The sequence below is a fragment of the Oreochromis niloticus genome, linkage group LG23 (genome assembly GCF_001858045.2).
Source record: "Oreochromis niloticus isolate F11D_XX linkage group LG23, O_niloticus_UMD_NMBU, whole genome shotgun sequence".
Classification (NCBI taxonomy): Eukaryota; Metazoa; Chordata; class Actinopteri; order Cichliformes; family Cichlidae; genus Oreochromis; species Oreochromis niloticus.
The window spans coordinates 37,186,343-37,212,715 of record NC_031986.2 but is presented as its reverse complement, the minus strand read 5'-3'; the positions used below and the strand labels follow the sequence as shown (position 1 = coordinate 37,212,715).

Below are 26,373 nucleotides of genomic sequence, written 5' to 3'. Positions count from 1 at the left end.
ATTTTCGACTGTTGCGTAAACATTGAGTCTGAATCTCGTTTTGCCAAACTAATGTTCGGTTCATCCTCTAGGCGGTGAAAAATGAAGTCAACGTGCCATGCTTAAAAACCTTTGTGGAGATGCTCTACCAGACAACATTTGACCTTAGTTCTAGAAAGAAGCACTCTTTGGTAATAACACTGACATCCATTCTTTTCCTCTCTTCCTCTTCAGTCCTGACCCTGTTTACTTCAAATTTTTAACACTTCCTTTTCTTTTTATCTCTCACTCTTCCTTTATTTTGTCGACACCATTATTTTGCTCCCAGACCACCAAGTCTGACGTTATCATCCAGATAATGTTATGTCTAAAATGAATAAATACAGTCTCGCCCCTTTGTCCATTATATTTGCTGTTCTTAAGGCAAGAAGTACCTTTATTTTTTTCTTCTTTTTTTTCTCTTTTCATCCTTGTCTAATGTAACACGTTATGTTGATGATGCTTCCAGCAGTTTTAGTATTGTGCAGACTGCGATAAATAGATCTTTTGGTCTCAGCTTGTGATACTGTCTTTGCTTTTGGTCTGTCTTTAGTGTGGGAGGCCTTTTGTTTTCAGATCAGAAGCGCATACAAAAAATTCAGACCTCGTGAGAAAACCAGTTTATTTTGATTCTGACACAGTCTTTCTCCCCAGGCTCTGTATCCCCTGGTGACATGCTTGCTGTGTGTCAGTCAGAAGCAGTTCTTTCTCAACAACTGGCACATCTTCCTGCAAAATTGCCTCTCACACCTCAAGGTAATGTTAGCATCATCCTTTACAATCCAGTTCAATTCACAAAGGTGAAACAGTAGATTTATATTAAGGTATTTTAAAGTCACTACACTTTTCCTATCTAATTCAGTTCAAGTCTGAAAATTATATTCTGGTGTTTTTATGGTAGTGCAAAGGAACCATACAGCTTTTTTTTTTTTCTTAAAATAATTAATATAAAGGTTATTTCTGACAAAAGTAAACAAAATCTTGGTGTCCTGATACCGATGTGTTGATCGAAGATGTTGTCTTTGTTGTCAAGGGTGTGCTCTGTGGTTCTGTCTCAGTATCAAAATGTGCTTTCCCCTCCATCATCAATAAACCAGATCTGGACAGGAATAGCACTTGATTTGATGATGTAAAAGTAAAGCAAAGTAAAGCTTTTATTTAGTGTGTATAACATGCATGGACCATATAAACTCAAAAGTGGACAAAATGCAAATGTGTAAGCAGAAATTATTCTATTTGGTTGTACATCTACGGCTAATTTCAAAGATGCGACTCTAGCACTTTTATATGCTGTACATTTAATGTAAACCTGTAATGAAATGTAAACTGTAATGCACAATGCATAATATGTTAACTCAAGTGCTGTTTTCACTCAGGTCTGTTAATCACTCCTCGTAAACCAATTACAAAGGGATCAAACCTGTTTCCCTCCCGTTTCTGACCATTCAACCCAGAGGCAGATTGACCAAATCACTGACTTGACTGCCTGACTTAATGACTGTCTTTTCCCATTCTGCATTGATTGTCCTTTGAGGAGACTGTTTGATCTTCTGGTGGATAAATTACACTTTGCGTCTTTGTGACTTTCCACTGCTATCCAGTGGTTTTGAATGGCCGTCTGTCTTTTCAGTGATCTCATTCCAGCATTTTCTTTCACTAGAGTGACTGTTTTGCATTTCCTCTGTTTGAAAAATAATAATCAGTAATTTTCCCAAGCGTTGATAGTGATTCTGTGATTGAGATCTGTGATCTTGTGGGTTTGTGCTATGGTTTGACTGTAGTGATGATTTTAGTGATTTGCCGGGTCGTGTTTTTAACCTTGTGGCTGCTCTTGAGAGTTGTAAATGTAAGGGCTCTGCTTCACTTAACAAATTGCATCATTTGAATACTCGGTAAAAGTCAAATTCAACCAGGTGAGCGAGGTAGTTTTCTGTCTCTACGCTGAAGCGAAAAGTCAAGAATTCATGTTGCTTGGTTGAATAATTATACAAGTTACTTACCTTTATTTATATGTCTGCATGTAGTAAATGCATGATGGAGTGACAAAAAATACACATAACGGTTTTCAGAGATTATGCCGTAGTTTTGCAGCCCTGTTTTAAATTCTGAACCCCACATGGTTAAAATACAACTTGTTAAGCATGGATTTTGTGCGGAATAACTGAATTGGCCGTTGCTGCTCATTGGCTTAATAGGTGAAATGGACAAATATTGTGGCATTTTTCTTTTTTGTCTTTTGTTTTTCCATCCTTGTGTTCGCCTTGCGTATATTCCTTTCTGTGTAATTTCCCTCTCTGTGTGTTTGATTTCTAAACCACAGCACACCTTATTTTACTTTGCTTTTTTTCACAATAAATAGCATCAAAATATATCAAATACAAATGAACTGTTACTTTACTCAACATGCAAGTTGTATGTTGAACAGTTCATTATTTTTCTTTTAGGTTAATGTTGATTTATGTACTGTCACATTGACAAGAGTAAAGAGAGTTGAATCTGCTCTTGTCATATCTGTTTAGGCTGTGTGTCTTTGTTTTTGCTTATAACTTGCATGTGTCCCTCCCCAAACCCTACATTCTTTGTCTCCTGTTATTTGACCCTTTTTTTTCACGTTGGCTCGCTCCAGATGCCGTCTAACAACAGCATCCGAAAGCAGATTGAGACGCTGCAGGTGAGTTATCTGGTGATGGTGGCTAGCTTGATGCTCCCTTCCTTTTAACGGTCCAGAGTCCTGATCACGATGTAGGCTAGTGGAGTTGTGAAGAGGCTAATCGTTCTTTGGTGTGACATTGAAGCGTTGCTCAGTGAAAACAGTAAATGAAGGGGACACTTGAAGCTTGTGTTGTTGCTTTAGGCTTTGTGGGTGAGCTGGTTTTGTCTTTATGAGCAGTGGTGTTTTGCTTTTGTGTCTTTGTAGTTAAATAATTTCATTTTGATTGTTGATACATTTTTGCACGGTGAGATGCACAGTAGTGGGGAAAGTACTCGAATCTTTAAGCTAATTGCCACAGCATAGAAACACTGTTACAACTAAAACCCCTGCGAAAAAAGTTTCTTTTATATGATAAGAAAAGCATTAGAAATGACATCTACCACACTACACTTACTGCCAAAAGTAAAGGAAGTTATCGTATGCTATTTATATTAATAAATTAGCGTGACCTGTTACTGCATTTAAATAGTTGATAGATAAATGTGTAAGTTGATAAAGGTGGAGATTATTCTGTCTTTCTGCGTGACGAGAGGGTTTACAAGAATCTAACCTATAATATGTCATTTAAAAAAATTGGTTAATTATTAACATTTGTGTACTTTTTAGCACGTTGAATGCACATTATAGTAGTCATCAGACTGGTGACGATATCAAAGACATCAGGCGTATTTAATGTGTGGATGATTCAGATGTAATCACAGGTTCATGACTATATGAGCCCCACAGTGTTGTTATGTTTAAAGTGGCCTTTTTTTCTTTCACATGTATACCGAGCAAGCTGTTACAGCATATGCAGGAAGAGTAGACACACGGAAGTGCTGCAATAAAATGCAAACTCCTGTTGTTAATTACGTTAAATATTAATGTAAGATTTCATTATGTCAGAAATGATGTGTCTCTGGTATATATTACCAGAGGGTCTGGCATAGACAGGAAAATATATTTCAGCATTTAATGATGTGTTCATTATCGCAGCGATACCTTTAGCTTGCCTGCTGTTCTGGGTTTTAGTTTATGTAGCGACACTGTAGTCTCACTACAGTGTGCTTTTTCAACCCTTCACACAAATCGAGTACTTGCCCCACTGGCTATACTCGATTTGTGGCATCTTGATTATGTTACAAAAGTAAAAGACATTTAAAAACCGGCGATAACTAGGTCAGCTGTTGTGTCGTTTGCGGCTTTGGTGTTCAGTGCCAAATGTTAGACTGGAAAAAAAAATGATGATGATGATGTTGTGCATGTATAAGAGTTTTTAATTATTTTATTGGTGTTATTTAGTACAGAGCTATTAAAGTTTATTCACATGCTTTAAAAGCATCTTATCACAAGAGTTTGTGTTGTTAAAAAAATAAAATGCTGACACTGAGCAGCTCTTTTTAGCTGCACTTGTGAGTCACCTGCCGTTCACTGTACCAGTCTTTCAGTGACTGGAAGATATATAAAGATTAGATCAATCATTGAGGCACAAAAAGAGTGACAGATTTTGTGTTTGCGCAACAGGAAGTTTCACTTCACCTTAATCACAAAAGCATTTGTCACATTTAGTATGACATTTGCTACTTTTGACAAATAGCATAAAGAATCCTTAATTTAACTAAAAATGAAATCCATATTAAATTAAATGTTTTTAAATAAAAATACACAAATTTGTTAGCTTGTTTAGTGTATTAAGAAAAGCTAATGGGAGATGAGACATTTAGTAAGGGTTATAGAAAACTTTGGGCCATAACCACCTAAAACCATTTATCAAATTCATAAAACTTCATGTTAATCATGTGAAAAATGTAAAGGCATTAACTGGAAAATCCCTCACACTATGATCACATCACATTCTCTCAGCCTGGTAGCTCTAAAGAACCAAAGACCCTTTAAGTGTATACCGTTAATATAGATCCCTGATGTAGGATGCAAGTTGGAAGAAAGAAAAGTGTGAAATATCTACTGGACAAGGAGTACTCCAGGACTTAATTAATGTACAATTAAATTTAATATTGAATGTTTGCATTTTACAAAGCTTGCCCAGTTAATTTTCTGGTGATGACTCTACACGGCTTACAGTGACTGTCTTTGTACTCAGCGTAATACTGCATTTTCCTCCTTTTGCTGCCGACTATACCTTAAAAATTTCTCCAAGCATGAAGCTCATCAGACCACGTGGATGTTCAGTGCTCACATATCAATTTGTGACTAGCAGTCTCACAAAGAGACTGAAAAACAATTTTGTCATCAGTTTCTTGCATGCCATTGCAATGTGTTTAATCAAAGTTTCTCCAGATAACAGCAACAAACTGGTCTCTCGCAGGTAAGTAATGAAAGTGTCAAAATGGAATGGATGGCTTATATCTTTCTTTCCTTCTCTCTCTTTTTTTTAACATCTACAGAATAAAGACCCAAAGATGTCCCGTGTTGCACTAGAGTCACTCTACAGACTGCTGTGGGTCTATATTATCAGGATCAAGTGTGAGAGTAACACTGTCACGCAGAGGTCAGTTGCAGAGTACCCAACAAACAGTCTTTTTGCGACCCACTATTGTTGTCCTATTCCTAAGAGGTTTTGTATGAGAATACTTGCAGCTAAAAAACAGTGTCCCCATTTTCTCTTGCTAGTCGACTCCTCAGCATCGTTTCAGCACTTTTTCCCAAAGGCTCGCGCAGTGTGGTACCCAGAGACACCCCCCTAAACATCTTTGTCAAGATCATCCAGTTCATAGCTCAGGTAAGCCTGGAGCACAAACTTTGACATACTTTAAAGTCACAGCAAAATAAATAGAATTAGGCACACGCCACATAGGTGTGGTTTAGTGATTGTGGTTTTGCTGATTATTACAGGAAAGACTGGACTTTGCTATGAAGGAGATTATCTATGACCTCCTGTGCGTGGGCAAGTCTCACAAAACCTTTACCATCAATCCAGAGGTAAAGTATAGATCAGACTTTAGCTTCTGGTAATGAGGGAATGTTTGTATGTTATCTCTTATCCTCTTTGTCTTTCTGCCCAACCAGAGGATGAATATCGGTTTGCGAGCCTTCTTGGTGATTGCTGACAGCCTACAGCAGAAAGACGGGGAACCTCCAATGCCAACTACAGGGATCATCATGCCCTCTGGCAACACCCTGCGTGTCAAAAAGATCTTCCTCAACACCACCCTCACTGATGAAGAAGCAAAAGTGATAGGTGGGTTTGAGTCTTGAACAGCTGACATTTACAATAAGAGTTAACATTTGATGAAGGTGAGGCAGCTTTTAACCTGTACGCCATCTTTTTTTCTAGGCATGTCGCTATACTACCCGCAAGTACGAAAAGCCTTGGATAACATCCTGCGACACCTGGACAAGGAAGTGGGACGCTCCATGAGCATGACTAATGTACAGATGTCCAACAAGGAGCCTGAGGACATGATCACGTATGTAACAACAGCTTTATGCTCTCCTATTGCCATCCATGCAGCTATGTAGGACCTAGAGTTCCAGTCAAAGGTTTGGAAAGCCTGACCCAGTTATAAGCTTTGAGTGGTGCGACCTGTGGTATGACCTATTAACAGGTTCTCATAAATTGTCTGTCCTGCAGGGGAGAGAGGAAGCCAAAGATCGATCTATTCCGAACGTGTGTGGCCGCCATCCCACGACTGATACCAGATGGCATGAGCAGACAAGACCTAATAGAGCTTCTAGCCAAGTAATTGACCCCCGCCAAACTTTCTGCAGACACATTGCTGCACACATCATGTCTTTTAATATCCATCTTCCTGTTGGGTCTCTCTCCTCCTCTAGACTAACCATCCACATGGATGAAGAACTGCGTGGCCTTGCCTTTACTACCCTTCAGGCCCTGATGGTGGATTTCCCAGAATGGCGAGAAGACGTACTCTCAGGTTTTGTCTACTTCATAGTCAGAGAGGTGACTGACGTTCATCCCACACTGCTGGACAATGCAGTAAAGATGCTTCTACAGCTCATCATCCAGTGGAAGCAGGCAGTGCAGAGCAGCAATAAAAGCCACGATTCACAGGTTGGTGAAGAAAAGCTGTTTTTGAATCAATAGTGTAGTTTGTATTCATTGGTTTTATGTTGCCTGACAAACATGTTTAAAATAAATTACATGTTATTTTCAACAGAGCTCAAGCAGTGGCCGTTCTCTGTCCTTGGAGCGTAATCTTCCTTTAGGTGTGCTGCATGTGGTGGAAGGTTTGGCACTGGTGGTGCTTTGTAGCTGCCGCCCTGCCACGCGCAGGCTAGCAGTCAATGTCCTCAAGGAGGTCAGAGCTCTCCATACTGCACTGAGCATTAGCAAGGTAATTTTCTTGGGCTTACAGGGAATATTGTTATGTTAAAAGAAGCAAAACATGTTTAAACCTGCATGGAAAGAAAATGATAATTTAGTGCAAGGACAATTGCGTTCATTTTGTCTTACTTAATCTTTCAGGGAGATGAAGAACTGGCTATTGATGTAATGGATAGATTAAGTGCATCGGTGTTGGAGAGCTTCATTCACCTCACAGGCGCCGACCAGGTATGAATGGATTTTCTCTTGTTTTTTTTAAAATCCTAAAACCTTTTAAGAGTACATACTTCTCATCATCTTTTGTTCTTCCCTGTAGACCAACTTACTGTATTGTCCCAGTGGGATTGATCTGCAGACACTAGCAGAGTGGAGCTCCTCTCCCATCAGCCACCAGTTTGATGTAGTGAGCCCCTCGCACATCTGGGTGTTTGCCCATGTTACTCAGGGCCAGGACCCCTGGGTCATCAGCTTATCCAGCTACCTGAGACAGGAGAATCTACCTAAACATTGCCCCACCACCATCAACTATGCCTGGATGTTTGCCTACACCCGCCTGCAACTACTGTCTCCACAAGTTGACATTAAGTAGGTTTCCTTAACTTCTTTGTCATTGTGGGTGTATTCATTATGGTCTGACTCTGAATACTGGGTGTTGATGCCTACATGATGACATTATGTGCTTACTTAGGCAATTAGTACTTTTTTACAAAACATAACTTTTCTTATGCTTATTAACTGGGTTAATTCTATGACAAAAGAATTATGATTAAAGCTGCATTTTTATGTTGACCTTCGACATAAAACACTTGTTATTTATCTCTTGTTTTTACTGCTTTTGTTTTATCTGCAGTAGCCCCATCAATGCAAAGAAGGTCAACAGTCTGAACAGCAGTGACTCCTACATTGGCCTTTGGAGAAACTACCTGATTCTCTGCTGCAGCTCTGCCTCTCCTTCCCCTTCCATGTCTTCGTCATCCTCCACCTCTGGCTCCGTCCGCTGCTCCCCGCCTGAGACGCTGGCGTCCACGCCGGACAGCGGCTACAGTTATGATTCAAAGGTGGCAATTTCATAAGCAACACTCTCTGCCAGGTTTTCACACACATTCATAAATATTTTAAAACAAATGGTTAGGAGCTTTTGCACAAAGGATGAAATACTGAAATTCACTCACGATGCAAGTATGACAGTCTCAAATTATAACAGCACACTAGCCACATAAAAATCTAACAGCAGTAAAAAATTAGAGGATTTTGCATAATTTATTGCAACACTTAAGCCTTACATTTCTGCTCTGTGTGTTAACAGATTGTTGGCACTCCGTCCCCCTCCTCACTGTTCAAACACATTGTTCCAATGATGCGCTCTGAGAGCATGGACATCACAGAGTCTCTTGTGCTGGGGCTTGGCAGGACCAACCCCATGGTCTTCAGGTAATCAGCACTATACACTGCGATACATTTTTAGATTTATGAAGACTTTTTGATGGCTTACATATATTGTTTTCTTGTGCAGAGAATTGATGGAGGAGCTAAATTCCATCATAAAGGAAGCTCTAGAAAGAAGACCTGAAGTAAGTGCCCTTCATTGATGGTTTGAAAATGTTTTCTGTGTTCATAGAAACACACTTTACTGAGTTCAAAAATTCTTTACTATGCAGAACATGAAGCGACGCAGGCGTCGTGACATCCTCAGGGTCCAGCTGGTCCGGATTTTTGAGCTACTTGCTGATGCTGGCGTCATCAGTCAAGTGTATGTAATCCTCAAACATCTAGAGTAACCACATGATTAGGAGTTTATTTTTCTATATGCACTTTATAAACATTATAAACTTTTCTTTTTACAGAGCAAGTGGAGGGTTGGATTCGGAGAGCCATTCTCTGAATAGTACGCTGCTCGAGTATGTTGATCTGACCAGGCAATTGCTCGAGGCTGAGAATGACAAAGACTCGGACACTCTGAAAGACATTCGCTGTCACTTCAGCGCACTTGTGGCCAACATCATTCAGAATGTCCCAGGTATATCTCTTAATGAAAACAAATGCTTACTTGCACTGAGTCAGAAGCAATTTCCTCAATTCACAATTTTCTTTATTTCTTTAACTTATTATCTTCAGTGAACCAGAGGAGGACCATCTTCCCCCAGCAATCACTGAGACACAGTCTGTTCATGTTGTTCAGTCACTGGGCTGGGCCCTTCAGCATTATGTTCACACCCCTGGATCGTTACAGCGACAGAAATATCCAGATCAACCGCCATCAGTACTGTGCACTAAAGGTACAACAAATAAAAATTTCAAGAAAATCTGCTTTTTACATACTGTTTCATGCACTTACTGATAACCAACAAACTTTTTTTTTTTTGTTCCAGGCCATGTCTGCAGTCTTATGTTGTGGCCCTGTAGCTGACAATGTAGGGCTCTCCTCTGATGGCTACCTCTACAAGTGGCTGGACAATATCCTGGATTCTCAGGACAAGAAGGTCAGAGAAATGCTGCCATTTTGAATCTATTCTAACTAAAATTGTATCACTTTGATAACTATCATTAACAAGTGGGAAATCCACAAGTAATTAAACTTTAGCAATAAAACTCTTAGTAATAATTTTTTATAATGGGTAATCTTAAAATCCATGTTTATGTAATGGGTTTGTGAAATAAAAATAATTATTTGCATTATTTAAACGAATATGTTTTGCAGTGTAGCTCATACAAGACATTTTGTAAGGAAGGTTTCATTACTACTACTGTTATGTCAAAACCACCGGTGTCTCAGATCTATGCAAAAAAGTTTCCTACAGTGTCAAACCTGTGACTCAAGCATGGTGGCAATAGTGAAACAAGTCTGATGCCATCTCCTCATATTTCAAACCACAATCGTTTCCTCCTGAACCTAAACAGTGGGTGAAACCTAACCTTAAACAAGCCTTTTATAATCCAGTTAAACTTTATATTAGCTTTCTAAATAAAGTTTATATATGCACTACATATTTATAAGGTTAAATGTCTGCTGAGTACTTTTAAAGTATAATAATTATGTCTCTGGTCATTAAATAAATGTCACACCACAAAATCCCAGTATTATGACCAGTCACAAAGCCTGAGTGGTGATGTTTTCTCACAAGTAGCAGGAGGTTTAGTCTGTGACGCAAGACTTCCTGAGGTCAAAGTTATGTAGCACACATTCACTTCATTTGACACTAGCACCACACAGTGGTGTTCAGAAGTACTGCGATAAAGCCCTGCTAAATGTTTAAAGGTCTACATAATAAAATAAATACAATAAAAGTTTTAATTATATTTATGCTGTTGTAAAGTATATATTAGTTTTCTGCAGTTTACAGCAAACCTCAGTCTTATAATTCTAATTCTGGATATTTATATTTGATATTAAGAAGTTATGTGTAAAACTTATCAGAGTTTTGTAGACTGAAGGAGAGATTCTTAACGGTTGCTGTGTGGTTTCCTTTAGGTTCACCAGCTGGGTTGTGAGGCTGTAATGTTGCTACTAGAACTGAATCCAGACCAGAGCAACCTCATGTTTTGGGCTGTGGACCGCTGCTACACTGGCTCCCGTCGTGTAGCTGCCGGCTGCTTTAGGGCCATTGCCAATGTCTTTCACAACAGGTACCACATGGTGCCATCTTTATGTCATTTTTTTAAGGTTCCACCTACTTGTGACTTAAATACCGGATGTGTTATATTTCTTTTAGGGATTACCAGTTTGACACTGTGGTGCTGCTCAACCTGATTCTGTTCAAGGCGGCTGATTCTTCCAGGGAAATCTATGAACTGTCCATGCAGCTGTTACAGGTCAGAATTTCTTTGTCCTACACATAATATAGATGCCCCCAAAATAAAAAATTGTGTCTTTAATCATTAATTTAATAATCTGTGATTGTTTGTGTGACGCAGATCCTGGAGCCCAAGCTTTTCCGTTATGCCCACAAATTGGAGATTCAGCGGACAGATGGCATTCTGACCCCTCCCTCACCGCTGCCACACCTCTACTCTGTGTCTTACTACCAGCTGTCTGAGGAGCTTGCAAGGACTTACCCAGAGCTCACTTTGCCCATCTTCTCAGGTTTGCTACATGGCTGTATGACTGTATGATGCTTTGAGCTGAGTAGCAATGCAGTGTAATATGATGAGTATTCCGTTAACTGAAATATCTCACTTTCCTTTGACTGTGAAACCAGTTATTTTAGGTCTTTTTTATTTTTTATGAGAAAAGATTTTTGCTGATAAAACTTGATAGTCGGCTAATATGTTTTCTGTTTTTGCTGTTGATTGACTTTTTGGGGAGATAAGCACAATTTTCCCATTCAAATTTGGCTGTAAATTTCCATTCAAGGTTCTTTTGTTCATTTAGCTAAGTTCATTCAAATGGTAGCCACTCTGCAACCATCTTGGTAACTGTCTATGACACTTAAAAAGTTAGCTTTTTCCCACTGAAAATTATACTTTTACCCCCACCTCAGCTTTTGATTGAGCCATATGTGGCTCGTGACTGTAAGGAGTTTGACACCCATGTGTTAATGTCTTTGTTTGTACTATCCACACTGCAGAGGTGAGTCAGCGTATCCAGACAGCACATCCTGGTGGTCGTCAAGTAATGTTGCACTACCTCCTACCTTGGATGAATAATGTGGAGCTGGTTGACTTCAAACCAACTCCACGACGACCAGAGGACTGCTGCAGTGGCGAGGATGATGAGGATGTGCAAGACCGAGAAGTTATGATGGTCAATAGCCGTCGCTGGCTCCGTGGAGAGGGCTGGGGATCCCCTCGTGCTACAACCATGGTGCTAAACAACCTCATGTTCATGACTGCTAAGGTGAAACAGCTGACATACCATCTACACATCTACATCTTAAAATGCTGGTTGGGTAAATTCATTGATCATTAAACTATTATATATTTTTTTTAACAGTATGGCGATGAGTTTGCCTTGTCAGAGATCGAGAATGTCTGGACTACATTAGCAGATAGTTGGCCAAAGAACCTCAAAATCATTCTTCACTTCCTCATCAGTATGTCTGGAGTCAGCAGTGACCCCAGCCTCTTGCCCTATGTAAGTTGCAGCACATTCAATGTGCCATGTCCTTGTGTCTGATACTTAATCTTCATGACTTTTCGCCTCAAAACTGAGACAACCCCTTTTGTCCTCAGGTGAAACGAGTGGTGGTTTTCTTGGGCAGAGATAAGACTATGCAGCTGCTGGAGGAGTTGATGTGTGAGCTTGAGTTGACTGATCCTGTCAGCTCAGCTGTCACTCACATGGACAACCCCCCTTATTATCGCATCACCTCCAGTTACAAGATTCCTTCAGTCACCTCAGGTTAATGAGCATTATAAATGCCCAAGTTCACAGCTTAGGCCAAGAGGTCATATGCTATGTTTCTGGTGCCAGGAGATAAATGTTTAATGTCTACTTTCCCAGGAACAACCTCCAGCAGCAATACCATGGTGCCAGGAAATGATGCTCATCATGACAGCAAGATGAAAGACTCAAACATGGATGACAGGTACAAAACAGAGAACTGCAATGCTCTGTTATTATTAGATGGTATAAGTAGAGGAAAAACACAAATGTCTCTGTCAGGTCAGTCATATTTTATGCTGAAGACATGAAAAAAGCACATGTACATCCACTCAATTCTTGAAAAGATAGTGGCTGCACAGGTTCATCATCATCTCATTGGAAATAACTTTTACGAACAGTTTCAGTCCGGCTTCCGTTCATGTCACAGTACAGAAACAGCCCTAGTAAAAATCACCAATGATCTTTTGCTTGCAGCTGATTCTGGACTTATATCCATCCTCATTCTCCTTGACCTTACAGCAGCTTTTGACACTATCTCCCACTGCATCCTCCTTCACAGATTAGCATCTATTGGCATCAATAGTACAGTACTCGCCTGGTTTACTTCTTATCTCTCTGGTCGCTCACAGTTTGTTCAATTACTCCCTCACAGATCAGTATCTACTCCAGTTAATTCCGGTGTACCCCAAGGCTCTGTCCTGGGTCCTTTACTTTTTATAATCTATCTCCTACCTCTAGGTAATATTTTTAGGAAGCATAACATCCAGTTTCACTGCTACGCAGATGACACCCAGCTTTACCTATCCTCCAAACCCACAGCTACTCTCCCACCCACATCCATTCCTGACTGTTTAAGTGAAGTCAAGGTCTGGTTTACTCACAACTTTCTTAAACTTAATGGCAATAAAACAGAATTCATTTTAATAAGCACCAGATCAAAACTGACTACAGTTCCAACCAGTCTTTCGTTATCCATTGATAACTCTGTTGTCACACCCTCCCCTCAGGTTAAGAGTCTTGGTGTCATCTTCGATAGCACTCTGTCCTTCACAGCACATATAAATAATATCACTCGGTCTTCCTACTTTCATCTCCGTAATATTAACCGTCTTCATCCCTCACTCACACCACACAGTACCGCCATACTTGTCAATGCTCTTGTCACATCTCGTCTGGATTACTGTAATTCTCTTCTCTATGGTTTACCTCATAAATCCCTCCATAAACTGCAGTTGGTTCAAAATACAGCTGCTCGTATTATTTCCAGAACTAGATCTACTGAACATATAACACCGGTTTTTAAACAGCTCCATTGGCTCCCAATTCACCTTCATGTCAATTTCAAGATCCTGCTTCTCACTTTCAAAGCGCTTCATAACCTCGCCCCTCCATATCTATCCGATCTTCTCCATACATACTCACCCCTTCGTACACTCCTCTCTTCTTCAGCTTCCCTTCTGTCAGTTCCACCTGCTCGCCTGACTACCATGGGACTCAGAGCCTTTAGTTGTTCTGCCCCGAGACTTTGGAATGCACTTCCACTTGCTCTACGGACCACACACTGTCTCACCACTTTTAAATCACTACTCAAAACTCATCTGTTTAGAATTGCATACACTTGATCTGTCTTAGGCCATTTTTACTTTGCTCAGTTTTTATATTTGCTTTTATACTTTTATGACTGTTTATGTCTAAATTTTATCTTACAGTGTTTGCTATATATACATTTTTCTTATGTTTTTATGGTATTGTTTACGTGTTACTGTAAGGTGACCTTGAGGGTCTGAAAGGCGCCTATAAATAAAATGTATTGTTATTATTATTATTACTCAGGAGTTCAAATAAATATTAACCAATTTTTATAATGGTGGACAAAGACACTGCACTAAATAACCAACTAAAATTTACAGAATTAACATCATGCTGTATTAACTAAAACTAAAACATACAACCATAGTAAATGTTTTACTGGGGTCATGAACTGAGCAGTTAGATCGTTTTCTCAGACTCCTGTAGAGTCTTTTTGCCACTTGATTATACGCCCTAAATAAATACAGGTTTAAAGCACTTTCAATGGTTTTATTATACAGGCCCTCAGGCTACATCCTTCTTTTGTATACAATCTGTGGCTTGATGAATTAAACGTTTTTGTTGTGTTGGACTAAAGTTCATGGTTAGTGAGGAAAAAGTGGCATTGTCCTTCTAAACATGCATGTTTGTTATACAGTTGCACACACCTGGATATCTACAGTGGTCTGAACAGCAACCTGAACCGCCACCACCACCGTCTGGAATCTCGTTACAGCAGCAGCTCTGGAGGCTCCTATGAAGATGAGAAGAGTAAGCAGGAAATCTTTTCTTCTCCCTACTCACCATTACATTTTTTTTTTTTTTTATACCACCCACTACCATGCCTGCTAATCTTCTCCATTTTCCAGGTGACTCCATGCCGCTTTATGCTAACTGGCGATTAAAAGTGATGGATCACAATCAGCCAGAGCCTCTTCCCTTCCCACCAACAGGAGGCTGCTGGTCCCCTCTTGTGGACTATTTGCCAGAGACAAACACGCCTGCTGTACCTCTCCACAGGTACACCAAAGTCTGCTTTTTGTCTCACAAAGCATTGCAGTGTTGAGTTCTTTTTATAATCCAGTACACTTTTTCTGTTTTTCAGATGTAACATTGCAGTCATCCTACTCACAGACCTCATTGTTGACCATGGGGTCAAAGTAGAATGGAGTGCCTACCTACAACTCCTGCTACACGCAGTTTTCTTAGGTAAATCACTTTCTTTTTGTGCTGTTTTATATGTTTGTATATGGTAAGGCAAAATGTTTAGGCATATTTGGATTTTTGCATAAATAATCCTTTACTAGGTCTATAAATTCCAGTTGAATGATGTCAAATGTCGTCATCTTTTGTGTCTTTCTCAGGTTTAGATCACCAGCACCCAGAGGTCTATGAGCACTGCAAACGCCTGCTGCTTCACTTGCTCATAGTTCAGGGTGCAAATAGCAGTGTTCAGTCTGTCGCTATGGTGCTTTTACGCAACAGAGACTTCAATGATCCAAGGGTCCTGACTGTGAAGCCTGTAGCTCAAGAGTTCAACCTCACAGGTTAGTTCTGCTACAGAAACAAGAACTGGAAGAGAGCAATAATAATGAGAATCACTGTTTTATAGTGGAACATGTGCAGATTCGCTATCAGCTACAGGATTGCTTTTTAGTTATTTTGAAATGAAGGGAAAACAACAGGACAGGGAACAGGACACGTATAGGCGTAATGCCAAACTTGACCACTGGGTGGCAGCAACCTCCTGCCACCATATAGACAGATTTACATGTCGCACAATATCAATGTTCCATAGAAAAAGACGCTATTATTTTCTAATTCTGAAATTAAGATAAAGTAATGTGTGTCTATACAAGGAGAGCAGTGAATCATATTTTTATACAGAAATCATTTAGCCTACCTTCACTATTGGACACCGACTTATGGTCTTCTTATATTATTAACAGTTGTACCTTTTATCTGTGTTTAGCCCAAGCTAGCCACCTGGCTGGTAAAATGCTGGTAGAAAAGCTGACAATGTGTTTGCATTTGTTCCTATAGGAATACAGGAGCTTTTGCCAGACTGTCAGCCATCACCGATGACAGACTCTGGCCTCAGCTCGAGCTCGACGTCGTCCAGTATAAGCCTTGGTGCAGGGGTCAGTGCTGTGTCCCACCTCTCTCCCACGCTTCTGAGTGAAGTAGATGTCACTGTTGAACATGACGAGAAGGCCAAAGCTCTGATTGAGTTTATAACTTCAAGGTGAGAAGAGACTTTAAAAAAAAAAGAACTTTTTCCCAGAAATGGATGACATTTATGCTTGTCACTACTTGCTGCTGGCAAGAACTGTCTTTTTTAGCATTTTGAAATGTATATAACCTCACATGTTTAGTAGGCATTTCTATGAACACGTTGTTTGATGTTACTCATTGTGTACAATGATTTGCTTTCATGCTTCCAGCAGTGTCTAAAAGGACTGGGGTACTTTGATTTGCATGGGTTTGATTTTTGGAGTTAGTTTCTTTGCTTGGTGTGATAACACTAAAGGTTTTGATAGTGTTTCAGGTCATTTGTTCATGTGTGTTTATTTGTATATTGTAGAAAACGCGGTCCGCTCTGGAATCACGAGGATGTGTCACCTAAGAACTCCAACATTAAGAGCGCTGAACAGCTGAGTGCTTTTGTCAGACATGTGGTGACAGTCTTCAAGCATTCCCAGACAGGTCTGTAGGGTTCACAGCTACTTGATATTTATTAGGTGCTTTCGTCATATTTACCTGTTTGTGCTTGTGTATCCTTTCAGGTTTCCAACTGGACTCATTGCTGAGTGAAGTAGCTCTAAGGTCAGCTCTATCTTGTTCTTCTCGCCACTATGCCGGTCGCTCTTTCCAGATTTTCAGGGCACTCAAACAACCTCTGACTCCTGCCACACTGTCTGACATTTTGTCTCGGCTGGTTGAGACTGTAGGAGACCCTGGAGAGGAAGCTCAGGTCAGAACATTTTTAGAAAAAGTCTGCAGTCTTTTACCTGCAATGTCAAAATGCATAACATGAAACAACATTTTAAAGGTTATATTTAATTTGACCACATGATCATTCAGCTATTAAAAACATTTCTGCTTGTGTTACAGCAAAATATAGCATAGAATGAGGTTTTTAATAGGACATGGCAAAACGTCAAATGTTCTTTATTTAAATTGTGGGGGGGGTTTTTTCATTTCGTTTTGTTTTAGAGCCACGTTGCCAGTAAAATTCACACATTTAGCAACATGATTTTGACACTTAATGTATAACAGTGATACAGTGGCCATGCATAGACCAGTGTCCTTTACCCTGTGGCTGCACTGTATTCCTCACACGTGGCCCATTTGCAGAATCTGTGCTGCAGCATTACACTTCCACTGTAAGCAATGAAAGTAGCTGCACTGAGTGTGAGAACAGCATTTAAGTCATTCATATGTGTGGGGAGATCCATACCTCAAATGTAAAAATAGGTTGATTTTCTATGTCTGTTATATGTATATGAGAGGGTGTGCAAAGCCTGTTCCTACAGAAATAGTTCATCAGTTCTTGTTTAACTGCCTCTACACAGAAACTTACTATCGGTCTATCATTTTTAGTTAATGTTTGAGGACAGACAAAGGTTTAAAGAAGGCATGAATACTATTGATGAAGAAGCAACCTTCTTATCTTGTTATGCTTTTACATTTGATGAGGGATGACTGCAGTAACATAATGTGATCAAATTATTTTCCCAATGGTTTAGGTTTAGTTTACTTTCCCATTTCCACTCTTTGTATCGTCAAGCACATCATGTGCCAGGATATATAGTAAACCTGTTGCAGCAAACTGGAAAACAGGCCTGTGAGTTGTTTCCGTAGAAAAACATAGATGCTATGTGTTAACTCTTTGTTATCTTTGATTTCCCTCTGAGGAGCTGACCTCTCCTACTTTTTCTCCTCAGGGCTTTGTCATTGAGCTTCTCCTGACGCTGGAGTCTGGCATTGACACACTAGCAGACACAGTGAAAAACTATGATCTCCTCACTGCCTTAGCACAGTAAGTCCTCTCATTGGTAGCTTCATTATTTTAATGTTCGAATTCTTCTTGCTTTAACTAACATCCTGACACATTTTGCAATAGCTGTGTAAAAAATTCTGCCATTTTTTTTCCACAGAACCTCCACCCACGACCACTTGTTGGGGGCCAAGTTTGCTGCCAACAGGAAAAGCACAGGCCAGCTGAATATGAACAGTAGTGGTCTGTTGCATTATGTCCACACTCGCAGTAACTCTCTTCGAGCCAGCCTGATGATGGGTGAACGAAAAGCTGACAGGCGTCGGAGTAACACCCTGGACATTGCTGACCGACTTGGTGGCAGCTATGCAAACCTGGCTCGCACACGGAGCTTATCATCACTAAGCAAAGGAGGTCCGGGAAGTCCAGGAGGGGACTCTGTGCCACCTGTGGACCCTTCAAATCTGATGGCCACGGTATTCTGGATCGCCGTGTCGTTGCTCGAGTCAGACTACGAGTTTGAGTACTTGCTGGCTCTGCGACTGCTCAACAAGCTGCTGAGCCAGCTGCCCCTGGATCGTGCGGACAGCCGAGAACGTCTGGAGACGGTCCAAAACAAGCTGAAGTGGTACAACTTCCCTGGTCTGCTGCAACTCTTCCTGAAGGGCTTCACTTCTGCTGCTACTCAGGAGCTAACCATCCACCTGCTCAGTAAGCTCATCAGTGTCTCCAGACAGACACTGGTAGACCCTTCACAAGTAGCAGGTAACTAATGACTTTTTTTTACAGTTTTAAATAATTTAGTTTTTAAAATCTAAAATGAATAAAAGAGACAAGAAAATTGATCATATATAACGACCAGTTGCTCAGAAACGAGTCAGAGTTTTTTGGGTTCCCCAAAGGAAAATCTCTGGCATTGCAATAAATCTTAACATCTGTTAAATAAGGTAATACCAGGATTTTGTCCTATCTATATTTAGACCTGTGACTTGTGCATAAGCCCATTTTGACCCAAGAAAACTCATCCTAGCCCAGTTCTATTTATTCGTATTGATTTACATTTTTAAGGTTAGACTTTTACTTCATGTCTGCAGGTTTTCCTCTGAACATCCTGTGCCTCCTGCCGCATCTCATCCAGCACTTTGACAACCCCACTCCTTTCTGTAAGGAGACAGCCGATAAGATTGCCAAAGTGTGTGCGGATGAGAAGTCGGCCACACTGTCTAACCTGGCCCATATGATGAGCCTTTACAGCACACACAGCTACTCGCGCGACTCCACCAACTGGATCAACGTGGTCTGTCGTTACCTCCATGATGCCTTTGCAGAGAAAACTTTGAATCTGGTCACTTACTTGGCTGAGGTATACGAGAAAAAGGTCACACTTCTTTATGTTGGTCACAGATGGAAAAATAACAAATGTATTCATTTCTGTCTCCATCAGCTGCTAGAGAAGGGTCTTCCCAGCATGCAGCAGTCCTTGTTGCAGATAATCTATAGCTTGCTGAGTCATATTGACCTGTCAGCAGCTCCTGTCAAACAGTTCAACCTTGAGATCATGAAGATCATTGGCAAATATGTTCAGGTGAGCCTTGACGTCACTGGACAGCCTGACAGACCGACTATAGGGTTTGGGTCAAAAGAGGAATGCATTGTGGAGGTCTCATTGAATTTCTGTTGCTGATAATTGTAAAGTGTGCAACTATCTCTACTGCTAATTTGAGGTCTTGCAACAAGAAGCATTTATTTTGTAGGATTTGCTTTTTATCAGACAACATATGCCTGAATGAGAGTTTTATTGCTGGATCAAGCCAGGGTCTCCCGTGTGGTTGGCAAGAAAATCACCAATGCACCAGCCACCCATATGCAGTATGCCTTATGTTTAATAAGAGGGGTGTGTGTGTGTTTTATACTGAGAACAGCATATTTTCACATTTAGTCTGACGCGAATAAATACTGGGATGTCCTGCTCTATAAATAGCAGCACAGTTGAGACTATGAAAGAAAAACGTATGTTTCAGGGTCACTGTAAAGAGGTATTTTGATGCTATTACACCTATTTATGAAGCCTGTTTTTTCCAGATCTGACCCAGGGCAGTAACGGCTTCTCACTTACGTCTTCATCTGACAGCATTACTGCCTTAAGCTACTTTTGGCCATCCTAGCTTACTGTCAGGGTTTCCTTTTGTGGATTCCACAAAAGGAAACATTGTATTTGTGCATATAGAGATTTTTAGTAAATGCGCACTGATGTGAACTGCAAGCTTTTTGTGTTAAGCCTCCTTTCTCATTCTACCAATATGACTATAAGCCATATGAATACAAATTGAGTCCATAGCTGGTTGGGACCCGAAATGCCCTTTCACATTCATAAATTCCACAGAAACACCTACACAGCTTGCTTTCTCACAGTGGCTTCGTTATATTTCTGCATTGTGTTTTTTACAGAGCCCACATTGGAAAGAGGCCCAAAACATTTTGAAGTTGGTTGTATCCCGTTCAGCCAGCCTTGTTGTTCCAGAAGATGTGCAACGCTCCTACAGTTCTGAGTCCTGCAGCTCACCAGAAATTGCCTTCACGCGCATATTCAACAACTCTTCTAAAGAGCTGCCCGGCAAGACTCTGGACTTCCACTTTGATATCTCAGAGGTTGGTGTCCTACTTTCCTTAAGTTTACTATGGTCACCATATTGATTTACCTTTGATTTTATCTCTAATCTGCATTATTTGACTCTATAGACACCAATAATCGGGCATAAATATGGTGATCAGCGCACTGCAGCAGGCAGGAATGGAAAGCCACAGGTGATTGCTGTCACAAGAAGTACCTCCTCTACATCATCTGGATCTAATTCCAATGGGCTGGTCCAAGTAAGCTGGAAGAGGCCACAACTCTCTCAGGTACCTTCTCAGACTGACATCATCCAAACCTTGAGTTTTGAAGCAGCCTCTACTCAAAGTGACGCAACACCAGACCTGAGCTATGATCTGTCTTTAACGAGCTTAACGTGTCTCGAAAAGAAGCGCAACTAAATAATTAAAACATGACAATTGATTTTACACACACAGCCATAAAAATAATTACTTTTACTACACACATACTTGCTAATTTTAAGCAGTTGTAATAGTATTTTGTAAGCAAACAAAAGCCAAACACGTGAGTCTGATCAGTCTGTTGCTATTATTAACATATTTCACTCTCATTGCATAGCCTGTAGATGTGAGTTCTGTTTTTGTTAAAAGACCATCTAAAAGAATTTTAGCTTGTCATTTTCTCATCTTGCATGTCTTCTTATTACAGAGAAGAACCAGAGAGAGGCTGATGAATGTCCTATCTTTATGTGGTCCAGAATCGGGCATCCCAAAAAATCCATCTGTAAGACTCCTCTCCTACTCTAAAGCTTCAGATGAGGTCTCTGTAAAATCACTGGCATGAACAATGCTTCTGCTTCGAGGCTGTCTTTGTGGTGGTGTTAGAATTTGATTAATCTGGACTTCTGAGATGATGATGGATTTAGAAAAATTGTATATAATTTTCTGACATTCTGTGCAGGTGGTATTCTCATCCAATGAGGACCTGGACTCTACAGACCAGCAGACCAGTCTTATCCCCACAGTGGAGGAGGCCGTCAGAGAGGAGGAGTTGCAGGGAGAGGATACAGGCAGTGAGCAGCAGTTTGGAGTCTTTAAGGACTTTGACTTCTTAGATGTGGAGCTGGAGGATGCTGAGGTGAGAAAGCACATTCAAATGGCCCCGCCTATATGAGGGGGAAAATGATACATTTCTCATAATAAAAAGATGGTAATTTAAAGGAACTTGTAGCAAGTGGAAAGGGACTCATAAGATTAAAGGTTTTCTAGTTGTATGTAGTGTAGGGAACTTGAACTTTTGTGCTCTGTTCAGTCACTCTTCATCATTTCTGTTGACCATACTGTAGTAGATGTTTGACAGATTAACATTAATGTCTTGTTTGTTAAATTTGCCTTACTTGTCCTGACTACTGTAGTAGAAAACTTTTATGTCCTTCTTAAGTCTACTAACATACATATTCCTTCTCTTCTCTTGCCACAAGGAGCTGCAGGTAAGTCTGAAGCCAAGAAAGCTACTAAGATATGTTGTTCTTTTCAGTGCCCTGGTGTCTCCCTTTGTCATCCAGTAAAGTGCAGTACTGCCTTTTTGATTTGAAATCATCGCTCCTGTTGTTGTGAACCCTTTATAGTTGTAGATCATTGCATCATTTACCATCCCATGGACAAAATCATGTCGTCCGCTCAATCACATGAGTGTCTTATTTACTTTTTAAGTTGTGTATTTTGCATTTGTGGTGTTCTTTGTTTGCTTGTTTTGTAATTTCTAACCCAGACAATATCATTTTTCCCACATTCCTCATTGCTGTTTACTTGGTTGTCCTGCAGGGGGAGAGCATGGACAACTTCAACTGGGGTGTGCGGCGTCGCTCCCTGGAGAGCATGGACAAAGGGGACACGCCGTCTTTGCAAGAGTGCCAATACACGGGCAGCACGCCAAGCCTCAACCTCACCAACCACGAGGACACAGACGAATCGTCTGAGGAGGAGGTATTGAGCGCTAGCCAGATTCTCACCCGCTCTGGCCTTGTAAGTCTCACTCTAATCAGGGTCCCCCACCCAACCCAGCCACCATGCTTCCCACACAGCCCGCTGGCATGGTGTGCGTGTGTGTGTGTGTGCGCGCGCATACTGTGCTGGACCTGCTTCCAGTGCAGACAGGGGCTACACGCTTGCTTCTTCGCTGGTGGTAGAATCCCTTTTTAAATCTCAGCCCACTCCCTCTAGCTTTAAGATCAATGCTTTCATTGTTTCCTAGACATTTAAATTCTACGATTGGTAAGTGCAGTTTAGGACACTTTTTGCAAACTTATTAGAAATTATTCTGAATAAAAATCTTTACATATAAAATAAATCAAATATTTAAACCCAGCATGTTTCTTTTGCATTGTTTAACAGTTTGGCTGCCTTTCTTTAACTCTTCTTTGTTTCCTTTGGCTTTCCCAGCAAGGCCTTTATCTACATCTGCTAATTAAGCTAATAATTATCGGATGTAGGTCCTCAGTTTAATACAGATGTTTTCTTTCTCTCTTCTTCTTCCCTTCTTGGTCTTGGTAGTGCACGGTGAGAGAATGAGCTTTTGGCTTTAGTGGACATTTGCCCCCTGAGACTTTGTAGTCATGCAATATTACACACTAGAAAAATGAGCATGCAGTATTTCTGTGTTATTTACCTAGAATTTTGAATGAGATAACCTGTTCATAAAATGTAATTGATGTTATTGATGCTAGCATGATCTGATGCCTGAAACCATTTGTTTGAAGATGCAGTAATGACTAAAATGACTAAACATGCTCTGCTTGATAAAGAAACGGGTGATGTTATTGTAAGTTGTCAAAAGTTAATTAATCCGTAGGCGTGTCTGCTTTACTAAGATTAAAACGTTATTGCTTTATGCTAATGATCTAATTCCGTTTATTACAAAAATACTCAAATGAGATCCTGTTTTACTGCATTTCATAAAGATATTTGGAGATATCTCAGCACATGCAGTGACTAAATTGAAGTTTGCAGTATTACTTACTGCTTACTCTACGTACGTAATTTAACGTACATACAGAAACCAGTTGTGCCAAAGCGAGAACTTGTAATCAGCACAAATTCTGGACCTCTGATGAAATAATTCAGTGATTAAATGGGTAGACTGTCTCTGGTTTTTATGAGTAATTGGTAGGATCAGTATTTGAAAAATAAATGTTAAAGTTACTTTATATTTTGGAAATATGGTTATCCCACTGCAAAGTGATTTGGTTTTTGGGGAAAAAATGAACAATCAATTGGTGGAGATCATATGGGGAAAAAAATCATATAGAAAATTGCCTGTTATTATTGTCTTTTATTATTTTTTGTGAGACAGGTTTTTCAAACTGTTTTATTGCAAAGCTGAAGTCCATTATTTTTTGTTTGGGAACCATCAGATTTTTCACTGAGTACACACAGAATCTTATAGCCTAAAACGACCTCTTTCCATGATTAAAGAAGTCTAGTCGTCTTCTTTCCAAACTCTTTAGACAACTTCTCAAGACCATTATGTTATTACTGAGGTTCCTCTTTGAGTAACCTTCATAAGTAACCCTTTTTCACTTCAAGTTTTGAAATAGTTGGGCTTTAGGCATTTGTACACTTGTAATAAAGGTTTACGTCATACTCTATTGTGTTCATACATCCCTCAGCAAAAAAGCCAAACAGTTCATGTTTTTCTTTTCCAGCTCAACAGTGATTCGGCTACGGATGACACTGCATCCAACCATGTGGACTCTTTGCAGCAGTCCCAAGAGTCCTCCAGCAGTGCCATGACTGAGGAGGCAACTGTCCTGCCCACTTTGCCCTCTGCACCCTCCCTCCCTCGACTGGATAGTCCCATGTTGGAGATGACCCACTCAGACAGCACCAGCAGTCAGCTGCCTGAGGTGCGATCAATCGGGAGCAACAATAAACTGTGGTGCTCGGGTGCTTTTTAGCTTGCCTTTTTCTTTTCGTTCATTTCGTATCTGCTTTTGCTGTATTTGTTGGCCTATCTGTCATTTAGACAAACGATCAGCTACCTTTAGGGTTTTTTGGATAGGATGGAGTAAAAGTGCTGGTTCTGAGGGACTGTCTGGCTGCTGTCGGGTTAAGATCTATATATGTGCGTGTGTGTGCATGTTTGTGTTTGCTGCTTCTGCTGCTTCTCACTCTTCCTTTGTTACTTTGCTCTGCATGGTTGCTGAAGTCTTAACTTGGTAGCTTTTGCAGCCTTAATACTAGTGGGGCTTGATTGTATGATTTTGGGAATGGTTAAAAAATTAAAGCTCACCTCAGGTCAGCTGTTACTGCTCACCTCACCTACAATAACACAGCAACTGACCCTTCCAACTAAATCCTCCATTTAAAAACTTGTGAAAGAGACACCAGCTCCTTAATCCTCGGCAGATGCATGTGTGAGTATGAGTCCTTTATAAGTGGTGTCTTAGTTTTACAAGTGCAGTTAACTCAAGAGCTAGCCAATGAAATTTGCTATGATATTAACATGCCATAGCTTGCCTTCTGTATTTACTGCTACTGACATTTATCACTTCCACTAACAATGGTAAGTATATCATTTTGTTCTGATTTGCATTTGCATGTACATGGCATTTTGAAGTTTAACATATTTCAGCTTTAAACCTGTATGATATGAATAACCACTAAATTCATTGGTGTGTGTATAGTGCAAATCAGTTCTCTGTCAGGTTCCCTCAGTGAACTCTGTAACTTTTAGCAACATAACCAAGCCAGTGGTCTCAATATCATCCCAAGGACATCTCCCCCATCACAGCCCCAGCTCTTAATGTAATGAGCTCTAGATAAAACCATCAATAGTCTTGCTCATTCCCTCCGGGATGGCCATGACCACTTCTAAAAGCTTTCTGTAATATAGCTGCTGTCTTTGTGATGTACTGGCTGTCTGCCATGCACAGTATCTCTAATGCACTAGACTTTGAATAATAAAGAAAGGAAAAACAAAAAGGGGAAAAAAAGCAAAGACCTCTTAATTAGAACACCCATGTCCCATCTTCAGCATATCAGCACATATGAACATATCGCTCTCTCCTATCTATCGACTATGTATCGGCATATCCTCCTTTTACACATGAGTCTGATGCCTCTAATACTAATTTTTTCTATAAATTGTAGCCTTGCTTGATGTATGCCTACAATTTATTATAATGACTTGGTTCATTTGTTAGGTTGCTAATTCAGTCCATTAGTTGTTTCTGTAGTTATGCAGTGTATTGTCTATAAATCAGCTGTCCTGCAGATGTTATGAGTCACCACCGATTAATTTAATTCATTTGCGGTCCGGTCACTCTCTGACAGTCGACAGGCGACGTTGCTGTTCTGTTAGCAGTGACGTCAAATTTTCAGTGGCATTTTTGTGATAAATACTGGATGATCTTTTTTTTTTATATAGACATTAGCTTATAACGTGACATCTAGAGCAATTTCAGAGAAACTGAATATTGCAAAAGGTACAGAGTTAAAAGTCCCACTTGTGTAATTAAAGCTATGAGCTTTGAGAATAGGCTACAGTGGTCTTAATTCAAGTTTTACGAGAGGTTCAACTGTGAGTCTGTGTTTTATGTATCAGTGTTGGCGGCCACTGTTGAAAATAAAAATATTATTTTAATGGATGTTTTGTAATGTAAAAGTACCTGCCATGCTGAGCCCCCCCTTCTGCTTTGATGTTACAGGATGCTATAAGCATGACGGCGGCTGACGAGCTGAGCAGCAGCGTGAGCGAGGACACAGGGTTTTGCAGCGCCCCCCCTTTGCCCTCTGACCCACCAGAGATGTGTGACCTCCCAGACTCACAGGATGCTCAGGATCATCAAGACCCTCAGGAGGACTTGGATCCA

The 26,373-nt window shown here is 40.3% G+C and overlaps 1 protein-coding gene across 1 annotated transcript in view; it reads left to right on the top strand.

Moving 5' to 3' along the window:
* Positions 1 to 26,373, top strand: part of fryl (furry homolog, like) — a 59,987-nt gene that overhangs the window by 22,232 nt on the left and 11,382 nt on the right. Inside the window, 44 exon segments of the mRNA XM_019351469.2 lie at positions 72 to 170; positions 673 to 774; positions 5,116 to 5,219; positions 5,342 to 5,450; positions 5,564 to 5,650; positions 5,738 to 5,909; positions 6,006 to 6,138; positions 6,303 to 6,410; positions 6,506 to 6,743; positions 6,850 to 7,026; positions 7,158 to 7,244; positions 7,333 to 7,601; positions 7,867 to 8,074; positions 8,323 to 8,447; positions 8,530 to 8,587; positions 8,675 to 8,766; positions 8,861 to 9,033; positions 9,132 to 9,292; positions 9,386 to 9,496; positions 10,486 to 10,640; positions 10,727 to 10,826; positions 10,929 to 11,097; positions 11,582 to 11,850; positions 11,947 to 12,087; positions 12,186 to 12,354; positions 12,457 to 12,541; positions 14,567 to 14,679; positions 14,778 to 14,928; positions 15,014 to 15,117; positions 15,273 to 15,455; positions 15,952 to 16,153; positions 16,493 to 16,614; positions 16,695 to 16,882; positions 17,856 to 17,950; positions 18,069 to 18,673; positions 19,003 to 19,271; positions 19,353 to 19,493; positions 20,357 to 20,557; positions 20,648 to 20,809; positions 21,210 to 21,284; positions 21,462 to 21,638; positions 22,325 to 22,525; positions 24,205 to 24,405; positions 26,209 to 26,372. Coding sequence (XP_019207014.1) covers positions 72 to 170; positions 673 to 774; positions 5,116 to 5,219; positions 5,342 to 5,450; positions 5,564 to 5,650; positions 5,738 to 5,909; positions 6,006 to 6,138; positions 6,303 to 6,410; positions 6,506 to 6,743; positions 6,850 to 7,026; positions 7,158 to 7,244; positions 7,333 to 7,601; positions 7,867 to 8,074; positions 8,323 to 8,447; positions 8,530 to 8,587; positions 8,675 to 8,766; positions 8,861 to 9,033; positions 9,132 to 9,292; positions 9,386 to 9,496; positions 10,486 to 10,640; positions 10,727 to 10,826; positions 10,929 to 11,097; positions 11,582 to 11,850; positions 11,947 to 12,087; positions 12,186 to 12,354; positions 12,457 to 12,541; positions 14,567 to 14,679; positions 14,778 to 14,928; positions 15,014 to 15,117; positions 15,273 to 15,455; positions 15,952 to 16,153; positions 16,493 to 16,614; positions 16,695 to 16,882; positions 17,856 to 17,950; positions 18,069 to 18,673; positions 19,003 to 19,271; positions 19,353 to 19,493; positions 20,357 to 20,557; positions 20,648 to 20,809; positions 21,210 to 21,284; positions 21,462 to 21,638; positions 22,325 to 22,525; positions 24,205 to 24,405; positions 26,209 to 26,372 — 7,055 coding nt within the window.